The 16506-nt window shown below is 35.0% G+C and overlaps 1 protein-coding gene across 5 annotated transcripts in view; it reads right to left on the bottom strand.

Annotated features, from left to right (window-relative positions):
- Window positions 1-16506, bottom strand: part of GHR (growth hormone receptor) — a 313780-nt gene that overhangs the window by 7533 nt on the left and 289741 nt on the right. For all 5 annotated transcript variants that reach the window (XM_055245826.2, XM_063619527.1, XM_063619526.1 and 2 more), the window contains 3 exons: window positions 16311-16489; window positions 3677-3842; window positions 1533-1623 (listed from right to left, as the gene is read on the bottom strand). In XM_055245826.2, coding sequence (XP_055101801.1) covers window positions 1533-1623; window positions 3677-3842; window positions 16311-16489 — 436 coding nt within the window. The remainder of the gene's footprint in view (window positions 1-1532; window positions 1624-3676; window positions 3843-16310; window positions 16490-16506) is intronic.

The following is a 16506-nucleotide window of genomic DNA, read 5'->3' on the forward strand; positions in this document are numbered from 1 at the left end:
CTAGGCAACCTGGGAGTGTTAGTCACCCTAATTCTAGGAGAAGCAGCAAGATTAACCATTGGGACTTTAAAAATACCTTAAATGGGGCCAGGCGCAGCAGCTCACGCCTGTAATCCCAGAGCTTTGGGAGGCTGAGGCAGGCGGATCACCTGAGGTCAGGAGTTCGAGACCAGTCTGACCAACATGGTGAAACTGTATCTAAAAATACAAAATTAGCTGGGCTTGGTGGCGCATGCCTGTAATCCCAGCTACTCTGGAGGCTGAGGCAGGAAAATCGCTTGAACCCGGGAGGCGGAGGTTGCAGTGAGCTGAGATTGAGCTACTGCACTCCCCAGACTCCAGCCTGGGTGACAGAGCAAGACTCTGTCTCAAAACAAAACAAAACAAAACAAAGAAAAACAACAACAAACAAACAAAAAAACTTTAAATGGAAGACACTGGCAATCAGTACCAATCATTTTTCCCATATTTTGTTAAAAAAAATTTCCTGTAGTGTGTAGTGAGTTTCTATCAGGAAGAAAAACAGAATAATATAAATAATATATATCATAGCTCAAGGAAAATTTAAAGATTATATAACCCTTACCCTCTTATTAACCACAAGAATATGGAGGCCAAGAGAGATTAAGGGACTCAAACGAGGTCAAACAGCAATGGCAAAATGATAACTGGAACTCAAGACCTTTGAATCCAAGAGAAAGTGGAATGGAATCTCTTTACACTTTTAAAGACTTTTAGATGTGTTTATAAATGCAGGTGAAACACAAAATCATAAATATCCAAATAATTTAAATTAAACCTGAATTTACTTGAAATCACCATCATATGAAGTCTAAAAAAAGTTTTCTTAGACTTAATTATCTACCTGGGTAGTTTGCCACTTAAATTTGCCTGTATATTGAGATCAGGAGTTCAAGACCAGCCTGGCCAACGTGGCGAAACTCTGTCTCTACTAAAAAAACAGAAAAATTAGCCAGGCATGGTGGTGAGTGCCTGTAATCCCAGCTACTCGGGAGGCTGAGGCAGGAGAATCACTTGAACCTGGGGGGCGGCGGTTGCAGTGAGCCAAGATTGCGCCATTGTACTCCAGCATGGGCAACAGAGTGAGACGCCGTCTCAAGGAAAAAAAAAATTGTCTGCATATAAGGACTGTATCAGGCTCAGCCAAAGGCTCAGTGATACTTTGAAGTGCTGGAATGAATGGGTCAACTTGTGGAGGACTTGAGGGGAAGAGCTAGCTAGCTCTTGGATAAAGAGGTACATATCACAAGGTATGCATAGTCACCAGCCTAAGCCTCTTAATGTCCTGTACAAGTCTCCAGATAGAATCTAAACCTCTAAGTTGTCTATGATAAATACAACAAATTGAGTTTTATATGAATGGTAAATATATAACTGGAGATAAAAGTTTACTAGGTTAACTAAAATTTCCACTCATAATTTGACAAAGAAAATATCAAATAACAAATAGAAACACATATGGAAATCTAAACAACTGGAAAAAATACCAAAGAATACTACTTCACACCTACCTTTGCTGTTTAGAAAATAAGAATACAAATAGCATCACTGTTAGCCCAAATATTCCAAAGATAATAATTAAGAGCCATGGAAAGTAGAAATCTGAAACACACAAGAATATTTCGCTCTCAGAATTACAAATAGTTGAAGCACAGTTTCCATTTCCCTTTCCCTTTTCACAAAAAATTCATAATTTGTATTCATCTAATAAAGTCAGTGATTTCTCTTGATAACCACTGAAACAGAATGCAATGACTTAGTTTTTTCTGTTTTATGAACATCTCTGTCCACTTTTCAAATCTCCTCACATTAAAAAAAAAACTTCAAAATAAAGAAACAGCATATAGTTCAAAATCAATGTGTGTTTTATGAAAACAAACAATCTGTTTCAAGCATACTATGTTTCCAGGGAGTATCATAAATGTTTCAGCTCCAGGAAAAAAGTGTTGCTTATTGACACACTACCTAAATAATGCCCGCTGGTTTCTTTTCTATTTTTTTTTTTAAGTGTGGTGATTTTCTTAGCCTCCAGATTGAAGATTTGCCAAAAAGATGAAGGCAGAGTTTTTATTGATAAATCATGACAGAAACTTCTTAGACACAAATAACATATATTTTACAGCTATAAATATACATATTTATATCAATTAATTAAATTATTAAAATATAATAAATATATCTCATGTATATTATATACATAAAATTGACAGATCACTACTGAGGCTCCCATCTTCAGGTTTCAGTATACTTTGTATGAGACTTGGGGGAAGCTGTTTGTAAAACTTCTATTTCATTCCTTAAGATTGAGTACCTGCCAGCTACTTTGCTGTTGGTACCCAGTATTCTTACCACAGAGGCAGAGGCTAACCACTTTTTCCTAAAAATGACAGATGAAATTTACCTTAACATTGCCATTTAAAATGTAGGCCTTTATGCTGAAATAGTCTTTTCTTATTTAATAAGTTATTAAAATCCCCTAGGGAGATATTGTAAGAATTTTAAAGAATTGGTGGGGGAGAAAAAATCATTTTTTGTCTTGTAGTGTCTATAATTTCATATCAGTGACATATTCAGGAAAATAACATAAAGTTCGAGCTTCTTTTTTTGTTAGTAATAGAAGGAAAGGACAGTTTAAAAAATATATGTTAAGTGAATTAAATGCCACTACACTAAGCCTAAGGGTGTATAACTATCCTACTTTTAAGACCAGAATTGCATAATATCAAATAGTTTGGAAACAAGAATTCAGTTAACTAGAGTTTAGAGAAAATGGTGCTATAGAAATTTTTATCCTAGTGCTATTTAGTATCATGAGATTCTACCTGTGTAGTAAATGCAGAAATATAAATTTATTTTCTATGTAGCTTGTGGTTGTTTTGTTAACAAACATATAGCCCTGTAAACTTCTGTTTTCAATGAAGATGGAATAGAGCCAATTCCCATTTGAGAATAATAATACTCTATACTTTCTGCTCATTATTAATCAGTTTTCTTTATTTCTGTATCTAAAAGTTTTAATTCTTTTATTCTAAATTCATAGGTCCCATTTTTAAAAACTTTAATCATTGTTGTGATTCTCCTACATAGGGTTTTCAAATGTTCCACGTCTCCTTTAAGTATGACTGCCACAGTACTTATTAGGCATTCCTCTAGGTAAAAGCCACACCTCCACTTTCTAAAACCGTATGCACCTGCTGTTGACTACCTATGCTGACTCAATATTGGGTTTCCTCTTGGATGCCACATATCTATCCATCCATATAGATACATATTTTCTTCCCTAACCATCAGTACAGCTTTTTTTCCTGATTATAAATTCAAAACAAACTTACTGTAGAAAATTTTAGAAATACAAAAATATATAAAGAAAAGAGTCATCTGAATTCTACCATCCAGAGATTGCCAACAAATTCCTGTCTCTAAACTTCCACCTGCCCCCTGGACTTTTCCTGAATGAAAAATTTGGAAACTAAATCTTCCTTCTGCTTTTGCAATGAACAATCTCTGTTACAGATAGTGAGCTCAAGGTCTCTCACCCTGATATCTGATGCTAATATATTTTGATTTGGACAACACACTACCAGTGCGGGGTGAATCAACTATTATATTGACAAAAGCCAGGTTAGCTGCTATTTTAATCTTTTATTTCTTTTACCTTCTTCACATGTAAATTGGCTCATCGGAGGAAGTGTTACATAGAGCACCTCACTGAACTCGCCATAATTTCCAGAGTTTCGTTGTTTGGATCTCACACGCACTTCATATTCCTTATCCACTTTCAATGAGTACACTGGAACTGATGTTGACAATATAGGGTCCATCTTTCAAGACAAAATATAAACGCATATTGGCTAAAGAGTCAACAACTCAATGCAATGAACACTACAGGCATTCTCCCATTTGTATTCAGAATGGATTTTTATAAAGTAGATAATATTTTAAAATGCATCGTGAGCATTTTCTATTTAAAGGAAGATTGATGTAAAAAATCATTTTGTAAATGGATAATAGTTCACAAATTTAGTTTGGTATAAACCCAAAGATATGATAGACTTGCTTAAAGAAATGCAGCTGTAACTGTGCATTAGTCTTCCAGATAGTTAATAAGATTAAAGCATATTAGAATTACTATGAATGGCAGAACTATATGCCTACATATCTGGGATATTAAACTTTTGTATGAAGGGAGACATAAGAACAAAAAAACAAACATGTTTTCACACCAAAATAAATTGTAGCCATAGCAAGTTGTATATCAGTGTTTGATGGAAATTCTGGGTAGTCATTCACAAAATCACAGAATTGGAAAAGGTCCTAGAAAAATCATAATTGCCTTTATTGAACTTCCAAATACTTTTATTAAAAGGAGCTACATACCTAATCTGCTTGTTCTGGAAGGCTTAAAGCCACCACAAAATAGTTTGCTATTTAAAATCTGCAAAGAAAAGTCACAGGAGTTCTTTGGTAAGTCTCACAACCCTTAAGGTCAGGATATTCCTTTACCTTCTCAGGGAGGGGTAGAGTGAGACTGTTAGACTTTTAACACATATTGCTATCAAAGAGGTAGACTCAACTAGTGATGGTATTTTCCTCCAAGTCAAATACTCAAAGCAGGTATTCAATGTGCTTTTCATACATTTTTTTTGGTAGAACACCTTGTTCCTGTTTATAGAAAACTTTAAACACTCGCTTTTTCAACAGCATGGATTTTCACATAAATAAAATTCTCATAATTTGTTTTATTAAGTCAGCAGCTGGGCCTTCAGCTTCTAAAACAAGTTTTTCTTTTACCTCAATTAGTTTCTACTCACAAAGTATCTTTTTTTGCCTCGTGTGTATATGACAGGGTTTGTTTGTATTTTTTATAGAAGCCTCTGAATATATGGGATATTTGCATGCCTAAAATGCTTTCTTTAAGGCAGGACACTGAATACTGAACTCACTTTATTATGTTTTCTTAAGTTTTTTTTTTAAAAGCCTATGTTTCATCCTCAAAGCCCTTATTTCTCTGTTATTGTCACCAATACAATTTCTTTAAAGATTTCACTAATGGATCAAAAAAGGGCCCTCAGTGATTCAAGTCGTGGTCCTCTCTTCATATTCCCTCAACCCTTCACACAAGCCACACCAAGCTCAGATTTCGAGTGGCTCCTACTTACGTGGCTCCTATCATACCTAACCCTGTCATCTGCCTGTGCAGGGAACTGTTTCTCATCCAAGTCTAAGTGCAAGTATCGAGGAGAGCTGGTATGCTAAGTCTTTGCTGGTACTTTTCCCCACTCTACTCTGCCAGATAATATACTTCTTCTATTACTAATTATATTTCATTTTGTGAATTTAGTTATACGCAGCTTTCTATGTTACATTGTAAATTCCCCAAGATTACTCATTATTTTTCATTTCCAAAGCCCAGTACAATATCAGGTATGTAATGGGTGCTCAAGATATGGCACAGATATCATGAATAATTCCATGCTATCCATTAAGCCTTTAAAAAACTGTAAGTTATTGGTTTACTAGATAAATAGCTGTAAACAACTACATGGTCATGCAAAATGTATTTACTAAAAAGGGCGGCTGGGCACAGTGGCTCATGTCTATAATCCCAGCACTTTGGGAGGCCGAGGTTGGTGGATCACCTGAGATCAGGAGTTCGAGACCAGTCTGGCCAACATGATGAGACCCTGTCTCTACTAAAAATACAAAAATTAGCTGTATTAGCTGGGTGTGGTGGCTTGCGCCTGTAATCCCAGCTACTCAGGAGTCTGAGGCACGAGAATCACTTGAACTCTGGAGGTGGGGGTTGCAGTGAGCCGAGATTGGGCCACTGTACTCTAGCCTGGCGACAGAGCAAGATCCTGTGGGGGGGAAAATAAAAAGCACACTACTAGGCAAATTCATATTGCCAAATGGTAACATGAATTCCTGATGCAAGCAACACAGATTAGGTTTTCCCCCTTTACTTATAAATCTGTTTTCTGCTTATGATGCCTGTGCTTCATAACCAATTATATTGTTTGTTTCTTCAAGAGATAAATAAATTATTATAGATAAGCCCCTGGTCTTTGTCCAAGACCTTTGAAAATTACCCAACTTATAAATACCATAAATAAAAGGTATAAAGAAAAAGTTAACTGACCCCTTTGGTCTACCTAATGAGATTTAGCAGAGGTGCCATGAAAAGGGCAACAAAGCCATGTTGGGATACAGCCCTGAACAGTTGATTAACAAAGTTACATGCTCACAAGTACCTGGCGCAGGGTGGGAGTTTCAAAGTGGTGGTTCAGTGAGATGTAAACTATATGCCATGGCTTTTAGGGATGAAATGATGGTAACTGAATTGATGAATGCTAACATGCTGATTCATATCTTTGTTTATTTCTAGGTTGTTTAACTCTTTTATTTCAAGACTCCTTTACACTCTTTTTTTTATTTTTTATTTTTTTTAATTTTTATTATTATACTTTAGGTTTTAGGGTACATGTGCACAATGTGCAGGTTTGCTACATATGTATCCATGTGCCATGTTGATTTCCTGCACCCATTAACCCGTCATTTAGCATTAGGTATATCTCCTAATGCTGTCCCTCCCCCCTCCCCCCATCCCACAACAGTCCCCGGAGTGTGATGTTCCCCTTCCTGTGTCCATGAGTTCTCATTGTTCAATTCCCACCTATGAGTGAGAACATACACTCTTAAAAATTTGAGAATCCTAAAGAGTTTGGTTTAGTTGGGTTATACCTATTACAATTTACAGTATTAGAAATTGAAATGAAAAAATTTTAAAATCTTAATTTTTAAAATGAAAATAATAAATTGATTTTGTTAAAATAATATATTTTCATAAAAATTATTGTACTTTCCCAAACAACAAAAAATAGAGTGAGAAGAGTGACACTGTTTTACATTTTTGCAAATTTATTTAATGTCAGACTTAATTATAACTGCTTCTGAATTAAATTTATTAGAATGTGCTATTTTCGTTGAAGTAAATGAATAAAACCTGGCCTCACACAGATAAATAATGAGGAAAACGAGGACTATTTTAATAAACTTTTCACATAATTGTGAACATTTCTGTTTAACAATAGACTAAAACTCAAATGATAGTTTCCTACAGGTTAGTGGAAATATGAAACCTGAAACTCTACCAATGAACTTTTTGTACTTTGTTGTATTAAAATTAACCATTCCTCACCAACAGACCTATCTTACAAGAACTGCTAAAGGGAGCTGTTTAGCTGAAAGAAAAGGAGGCTAATGAGTAACATAAAAACATATGAAAGTATAAAACTCACTAGTAAAAGTAAGTACACATTCCATTTTAAAGTAGTCTAACATTTTCATGGTAATATGCAAATCACTTTTATTTTAGAATGAAGGTTAAAAGATAAAATTATTAAAAATAATACTAGGTACAATAATTTGTTAAGAAATATGCAATATAAAAAGATGTAAGTGTGACATCGAAAATTTAAAATGTGTGTGTGGGGGGGGTATGTGGAGTAAAAGCATAGAGTTTTTTATGCAAGGAAGTTAAATTGTTATCAGGTTAAAATAGCCTATTATAGCCACATGCACACACAGAAACCTAGGAATACATTTAACAAAGGAGGTGAAATATCTTTATAAGTAGAACTATAAAACACTGATGAAAGAAAATGACAGATAACGCAAATGGAAAAACATTCCATGCTTATGGATTAGAAGAATCAATATCGTTAAGATGACCATACTGCCCAAGCCAATCTACACATTCAATGCAATACATATCAAATTATCAATGTAATTTTTCACAGAATTAGAAAAAACAATTGTAAAATTCATATGGAAGCAAAAAACAGCTCAAATAGTCAAAGCAATCCTAACTAAAAAGAATAAACCCAGGGGCATCACATTACCTGACTTCAAATTATACTACAAGGCTACAGGAACCAAAACAGTATGGTACTGGTTAAAAAAGAAGACACATAGATCAATGAAACAGAATAGAGAACCCCAAAATAAAGCCTCATACCTACAACCAACTAATATTTGACAAAGTTGACAAAAACAGGAAATGAGGAAAACACTGTTTAATAAATGGTGCTGGGTAACTGGCTAGTTATATGCAGAAGATTGAAACTGGACCCCTTCCTTTAAACGTGTACAACTATCAACTCAAGATGGATTAAAGGTTTAAATGCAAAACTCCAAACTATAAAAACCCTAGAAGAAAACCTAGGAAATACCATTCTGGACATAGGCCTTAGCAAAGGTTTCATGACAAAGATGCCAAAAACAGTTGCAACAAAAACAAAAATAGACAAATGGGATCTAATTAAACTAAAGAGCTTCTGCACAACAAAATAAACAACTGAAAAAACAGACAATCTATAGAATGGCTGAAAATATTTGCAAACTATACATCTGACAAAGCTCTAATTTCCAGAATCTATAAGGAACTTTAAATCAACAAGCCAAAAACAAACAGTCCCATTAAAAAATGGACAAAAGGCATAAACAGACACTTTTCAAAAGAACACAAACATGGGCCAACAAGTGTAAGAAAAAATGATCAACATTACTACTAATTAGAGAAAGGCATATCAAAACCATAATGAGATACTACATCACAGCAGTCAGAATGGCTATTATCAAAAAGTCAAAAAATAACAGATGCTGGTGAGGTTGCAGAGAAAAGGGAACACTTATACCCTGCTGGTAATAATGCAAATTAGTTCAGCCATTGTGGCAAGCAGTTTAGCAACCTCTCAAAGAACTTAAAACAGAATTGTCATTTGACCCGGCAATCCCGTTATTGGGTATATACTTGAAGGAATATAAACCGTTTTACCATAAAGACACATGCATGCGTATGTTCATCACAGCACTATCCACAATAGCAAAGACATGGAATAAAGAAAATGGTAGGATGGATAAAGGAAATGTGGTATATGTACACCATGGAATACTATACAGGCATAATAAAGAACAAGATCATGTCTTCTGCAGTCACATGGATGGAGCTGGAGGCCATTATGCTAGGCACACTAATGCATGAACAGAAAAACAAATACCACATATTCTCACTTATTAGTAGGAGCTAAACATTGAGAAAACATGGACACGAAGAAGGAAACCATAGATACCAGGGCCTACTGGAGGGTAGAGGGTGGAAGGAAGGCAAAGATAAAAAAACTACCTTCTGGGTACTATGCTTATTACCTGGGTGATGAAATAATCTGTATGGTAAACCCCTGTGACATGCAATTTACCTATATAACAAACCTGCACATCTACCTCTGAACCTAAAATAATAGTTAAAAAATAAAAGCAAAAATGTCTTGAGACAAAAATGCAAACAACATACCAAACCTTAAGGAATACAGTAAAAGTCATTCTGAGAGCAATGGAAGTTCATAGCAATAAATGCCTCCATCAGAAAACAAAGATCTCAAATTAATAACCTAACATTTTACCTGAAGAAAACAGAAAAAGAATAAACTAAGCATAAAGTTCGCAGAAGGAAGGAAATAATAAAGATCAGAACAGAAATAAATGAAATAGAGAATAGAAAATATTGAGATGGTTCCATAGTTTTGTTCTTGGTTCTAGTAATGTGATGTATTATGTTTACGTATTTGTGTGTGATAAACCATCCTTGCATCCCTGGGGTAAATCCTACTTGATCATGGAGAATGATCCTTTTAATGTGCTTTTGAGTTAGCACATTAAAACAGTAGAAAAGATTAATGAAACAAGTTTTTTTGAAAAGATAAACAAAATCAACCAACCTTTAGCTAGACTAAGTAATGAAAAAAGAGAGAAGGCCCAAATTAAAAACAAAATCAGAAATGAAGGAGGAGACATTACAACCAATACCATAGAAACACAAATGTTCAAGAGAGACCATTCTGAAAAATTATATGCATGAGAAATGAATAAATTCCTACACACAACAACCTACTAAGACTTTCTTGAAGAAATAGAAAATCTAATAAACCAATAATAAGTAAGGAGATTGAATCAGTAATAAAAAGTCTGTCATCAAAGAGAAGCCCAGGACCTGACAGCTTCACTGGAAGCTTCACTGGAACACCAATCCTTCTTAAACTTTTCCAAAAAGTGGAAGAAAAGGGGATACTTCCAAACTATTTCTTGATGCTAGCATTACCCTAATACCCAAACCATGAAAGGACACTACAAGAAAAGAAAATTATGGGCTAATATCTCTGATAAATACAGATGTAAAAATCTTAAACAAAATACTAGGAAACTAATTCAAAAGCACACTAAAAGGAACATTCTCCATGATCAAGTAGGATTTATCCCAGGGATGCAAGGATGGTTCATCACACACAAATATATAAACATAATACATCACATTACTAGAACCAAGAAGAAAACCATGGAACCATCTCAATAGATACAGAAGAAGCACTTGTCAAAATTCAATATCCTTTCATGATAAAAACTCTTAACAATTAGATATAGAAGGAATGTATTTCAACACAATAAAGGCCATATATAACAAACTCACATCATAATAAACAGTGAAATGTAGAAAGCTTTTCTTCTAAGATGAGGAACAAGACAAAGATGCTTACTCTTGCCACTTTTATTCAATGTAACTCCTCTACTCTATTCTACTCGATTCAAAATCCTAGTCAGAGCAATTATGCAAGAGAGAGAAATAAAAGGCATCCAAAATTGAAAAGGAAAAAGTTAAATTGTCCTTGCTTACAGATGACATGATTTTATATACAGAAAACCCTAAAGACTTCAACAAAAAATTGCTAGAACAGATAAACAAATTCAGTAAAGCTGCAGGATACAAAGTCAACATACAAAAATCAGTAACATTTCTATACACTAATAAGGAACAATCCGAGAAAGAAATAAAAAAATCCCTTTCACAATATCTATAAAAATAAAAATAAAAGACCTAGAAATAAATTTAAACAAGGAGGTGAAAGATCTGTACGCTGAAAACTGTAAAACATGAAGACAACACAAATAAATGAACAGATAGCCCATGTTCATGGATTAGAAGAATTAATATTGTTCGAATGTCCCTACTACCTAAAGCAATCTACAGATTCAATGCAATCCTTATCAAAATTCCAACGTCATTTTTCACAGAAATAGAAAAAGCAATTCTAAAATTTATATGCAACCACAATAGACTATGAATAGCCAAGGCAATCTTGAACAAGAAGAACAAGGATGAAATCATCACTCTACCAACCACAAAACATAATACAAAGCTATAGTAATCAAAACAGCATGGTAGTGGCATAAAAATGACATAAACCAATGTAAAAGAATAAAGCATTCAGAAATAAATCCACACATTTACAGTAAATTGATTTATCACAAAGGTGCTAAGACTACAAAGTAAGGGAAGGACTCTGTCTTTAAATGTTGTTGGGAAAATTGGACATCCATATGCAGAAGAATGAAATTATACCCTTATTTTACCTCATATACAAAAATAAACTTAAAATCAATTAAAGACTTAAATGTAAAACCTGAAACTGTACAATTACTGGAAGAAAATATAGGAAAAAGCTCCATGACATTGGTTTGGGCAATGATTTTTTGGATATGACTCCATTGGGTACAGGCAACAAAAGTGGAAATAGATAAATGGGATTACATGAAACTAAAACGCTTCTGCACTGCCAAGGAAACAATCAACAGAGTAAAGAGACACTCTGTGGAATGGGAGACAATATTTGCATACATCTGATAAGAGGTTAATATCTGAAATATATAAGGAGCTAAAACAATTCAATAGCAAGAAAATAAATAACCCAATTAAAAAATGGGCACAGGACCTGAATATAAATTTTTAAAAAGAAGATACAGAAATGGCCCACAGGTATATGAAAAATGCTTAACATCTTTAATCATCAGGGTAATGTAAATTTAAACCACAATGAGCTATCAGCTCACAGAAGGCATAGAGTGCACAAAGATGTTAGGATGGCTATTTTCAAAAAAGAAGAGATAACAAGTGTTGGTGAGAATGTGGACAAAAGGGAACCCTTGCACACTATTGGTGGGAGTGTAATAATATGAAGCGTCCTCAAAAGATTAAAAATAGAACTACCATGTGATCCATTATATTATTCCACTACTAAGTATATATCCAAGGAAAATGAAATCAGTATGTTGAAGAAATATCTGGGCTCCCATGTTCATTACTTGTAACAGCCAAGAAATAGAATCAACCTATGTTCCATTAATGGATAAGTGGATAAAGAAAATGTGGTAGTATATCTGCCCAAGGTAATTTATAGATTCAATGCCATCCCCATCAAGCTACCAATGACTTTCTTCACAGAATTGGAAAAAACTACTTTAAAGTTCATATGGAACCAAAAAAGAGCCCACATCGCCAAGTCAATCCTAAGGCAAAAGAACAAAGCTGGAGGCATCACGCTACCTGACTTCAAACTATAGTACAAGGCTACAGTAACCAAAACAGCATGGTACTGGTACCACAACAGAGACATAGATATCTACAACTATCTGATCTTTGACAAACCTGACAAAAACAAGAAATGGGGAAAGGATTCCCTATTTAATAAATGGTGCTGGGAAAACTGGCTAGCCATACGTAGAAAGCTGAAACTGGATCCCTTCCTTACACCTTATACAAAAATTAATTCAAGATGGATTAAAGACTTAAATGTTAGACCTAAAACCATTAAAATCCTACAAGAAAACCTAGGCAATACCATTCAGGACATAGGCGTGGGCCAGGACTTCATGTCTAAAACACCAAAAGCAATGGCAACAAAAGCCAAAATTGACAAATGGGATCTAATTAAACTAAAGAGCTTCTGCACAGCAAAAGAAACTACCATCAGAGTGAACAGGCAACCTACAGAATGGGAGAAAATTTTTGCAACCTACTCATCTGACAAAGGGCTAATATCCAGAATCTACAAAGAACCCCAACAAATTTACAAGAAAAAAACAACCACATCAAAAAGTGGGCAAAGGACATGAACAGACACTTCTCAAAAGAAGACATTTATGCAACCAAAAAACACATGAAGAAATGCTCATCATCACTGGCCATCAGAGAAATGCAAATCAAAACCACAGTGAGATACCATCTCACACCAGTTAGAATGGCCATCATTAAAAAATCAGGAAACAACAGGTGCTGGAGAGGATGTGGAGAAATAGGAACACTTTTACACTGTTGGTGGGACTGTAAACTAGTTCAACCATTGTGGAAGTCAGTGTGGCGATTCCTCAGGGATCTAGAACCAGAAATACCATTTGACCCAGCCATCCCATTACTGGGTAATACCCAAAGGACTATAAATCATGCTGCTATAAAGACACATGCACACGTATGTTTATTGTGGCACTATTCACAATAGTAAGGAGTTGGAACCAACCCAAATGTCCAACAACAATAGACTGGATTAAGAAAATGTGGCACATATACACCATGGAATACTATGCAGCCATAAAAAATGATGAGTTCATGTCCTTTGCAGGGACATGGATGAAACTGGAAAACATCATTCTCAGTAAACTATCGCAAGGACAAAAAACCAAACACCGCATGTTCTCACTCATAGGTGGGAATTGAACAATGAGAACTCATGGACACAGGAAGGGGAACATCACGCTCCGGGGACTGTTGTGGGGTGGGGGGAGGGGGGAGGGACAGCATTAGGAGATATACCTAATGCTAAATGACGAGTTAATGGGTGCAGGAAATCAACATGGCACATGGATACATACGTAACAAACCTGCACATTGTGCACATGTACCCTAAAACCTAAAGTATAATAATAAAAAAAAAAAGACAAGAAAAGTAAATAAAAGACATACAGATTGGAAAAAAAAAAAAAAAGAAAATGTGGTAGTATGTACAATGGAATGCTATCAGCCTTAAAAAAAGAAGGATATCCTGTCACTTGTGACAACGTGGATGAACCTGGAGGATATTATATTAAGAAAAATGATCCAGAGACAGAAAAACAAATACCACATAATGTCACTTATATGCAGAATATAAAAAAGTTGAACTCAGAAGTAGAGAGTTGAATGGTGGTTATCAGGGGTTGTGGGCAGGGTGCAGAGTTAAGGAGATATTGATGAAAGAATTAAAATTTTCAGTTAGTAGGAATGAGTTTAAGAAATCTATTGTACAAAATGGTGACTATAGTTAATGCTTATGTATTGCATTTTGAAAAACTCTGAGTAGATTTTAAGTGTTCTCAACACACACAAAAATGGTATGTGTGGTAATGCATGTGTTACTTAGTGTGATAGAACCACTCTACGATGTATCCATATTTCAAAAAAATATATTGTACACAATAAATATACAAAAAATTTTTTGATCATTAAAAAAATTCACCATTCTATCTAGTACTTTGAATGGATCATTTCCCCATGCATGATTTGATTACATCATGTATTAGTCATTTGGAAAATATTGATTCACTGAGTTGTAGATTTTTCTAAATGTTCATACATTTTATTACACAATATAATTAAGTCACTTTCATTAATATCACCATCAATCTCTTCAAGAAAAGTCTTCAAATATTAAGACACTATCAAGCTCACGGTTGGAGACACAAATTTTCCAAAAAGGCAAAATGAATTGCTTTGAAAAGTCAAATTTTTTCCACTGCAAAAAAATACTGTCAGTTGTTTTTTCTTGAAACAACAAGCTCGCCTCATTATTTTTTGAGAAATGTTTGCCAATTCAAATATGAATAACCATCTGCCAGTTTATCAGTTGCTCTTCCAAGTAAAAATGGTGCTCCAAGCAATAAAAGCGACTAGTTCAGCTGGCAACTCAGTCATTTAAGCGCTTTTCTTCAAGACAAATACAATACCTCAATATGCAGCAGACATGCTTAATGTGTAATTCCCATGCGTCACACAGAATATTAATAAGCTGTGTACTCAAAGGTCGAGATTTAGTAAAATTAACAATTTTTACAGCTTCATCAACAACTTCATACGTGAAACTGGCTTTTTCCTCCTTCTTCACCGGGAGTGCATGACTATTAGTAAAATTTGATCCTACTGCCTTGCTTCATGCTAAGGTGCCAGCAGTGTTTCCAGCATTGCTTTTGTGCCATTAAGTTAAATTTCAACATAGTGAATAAAATAATATTTTGGTGTATTGTGAAAATAGTACTGAACTCCCTGAAAGGGTCTCAGGGACCCTCAAGGGTCTGTGGTTCCCACTTTGAGAACGGCCACCTCAGGTATTTAGCACAGTGCCTTCTGCATAGTAGTTATTTCAGTACCTGTTGTTAAATAATGTTTGATTGTAGCTTGGATTTAGACAGTCTTGTTTGACTTAGCATCCAACCAGGCATTTTATTTGTACCAAGTTACAGAACAGATATCTAAATTAAAATGATTCAGAAAATAGAGCCTCAAAGCCCCATATTGTAACTACTCAAATTCCTCCAAACTTAACTTTCCTCTAATGACAAAATTGGCATCTTTTTCAGTGGCTCACTGAATGTCCTGGTGTCTCAAAATTCTGGGAGTGATCTGTGCCAGGCTGCTGGGCATCACCTGATGAGTGGCCAGAAACTGCTTGGCTTGGCTGTGGCTGTGGCTGTGGTTAGACAGATTTAGAATTAGTTATATTGGGAGCAGCATGATACTCCTGTTCTTCCTCTTGTTATGTGCCATGTGAAATTTATCAAAATGCTGAGTTCCATATGCTTGGTAAGGAAGAGAGGGATTCAGAGGTCAACTGGTACCATGCTCTCTAATTGCCTACATAAGAATCTCAGCTTGATTCTTCTCTGAGGTATGTAACAAAACATCCTTCTGAAACCTCTAAGAGACAAATTCCCTCCCTCTGTTTTCCTGTAGACACGTATGAATTTGTTTTAATGGGAGTCTTTTGAGTAGCAGCAACCGAAATCATTGGAAAATATTTGGCCATAGTCACTGCTGACTTGATCACAAACTTTCCCATTTTTATCCACATCCCCAAAGACAGCTAAGTGGCCAGTCTATAATTTTACTCTAAAGTTAAACTGGACAGCAAGAATGAATGGAGAAATAGTTTACCTTTCCTTCCACAGGCCTCCATATATACATAAGCATCTCCTGCCTTACAGAATTTCAAGATAATATTTTACGGATTAAATAATGTTTTCTCAAATAAGAAATTATGGAGCATACAGCATGAACATGTGGTATTAGGTCAAAGGAAAGTCTAATGATAAATGAGAGAGAATTTGATGAAACAGAAAGAAAAGTCAAAGTGTAAGGTGTAGCAACATCTTACCATTTTCCATTTAGTTTCATTTACTTCTTTGTATTGAAGTTCATACTCCAGAACCATCCATCCTTTCTGAATATCTGCATTGGGCGGTGCTTCCCATCTCACTTGGATATCTGCATGAATCCCAGTTAAACTGACGTTCAGTAAAGTCCAGTTGAGGGCAATGGGTGGATCTGGTTGCACTGTGCAATTCAACAGA

The sequence above is a fragment of the Symphalangus syndactylus genome, chromosome 16 (assembly GCF_028878055.3).
Source record: "Symphalangus syndactylus isolate Jambi chromosome 16, NHGRI_mSymSyn1-v2.1_pri, whole genome shotgun sequence".
Classification (NCBI taxonomy): Eukaryota; Metazoa; Chordata; class Mammalia; order Primates; family Hylobatidae; genus Symphalangus; species Symphalangus syndactylus.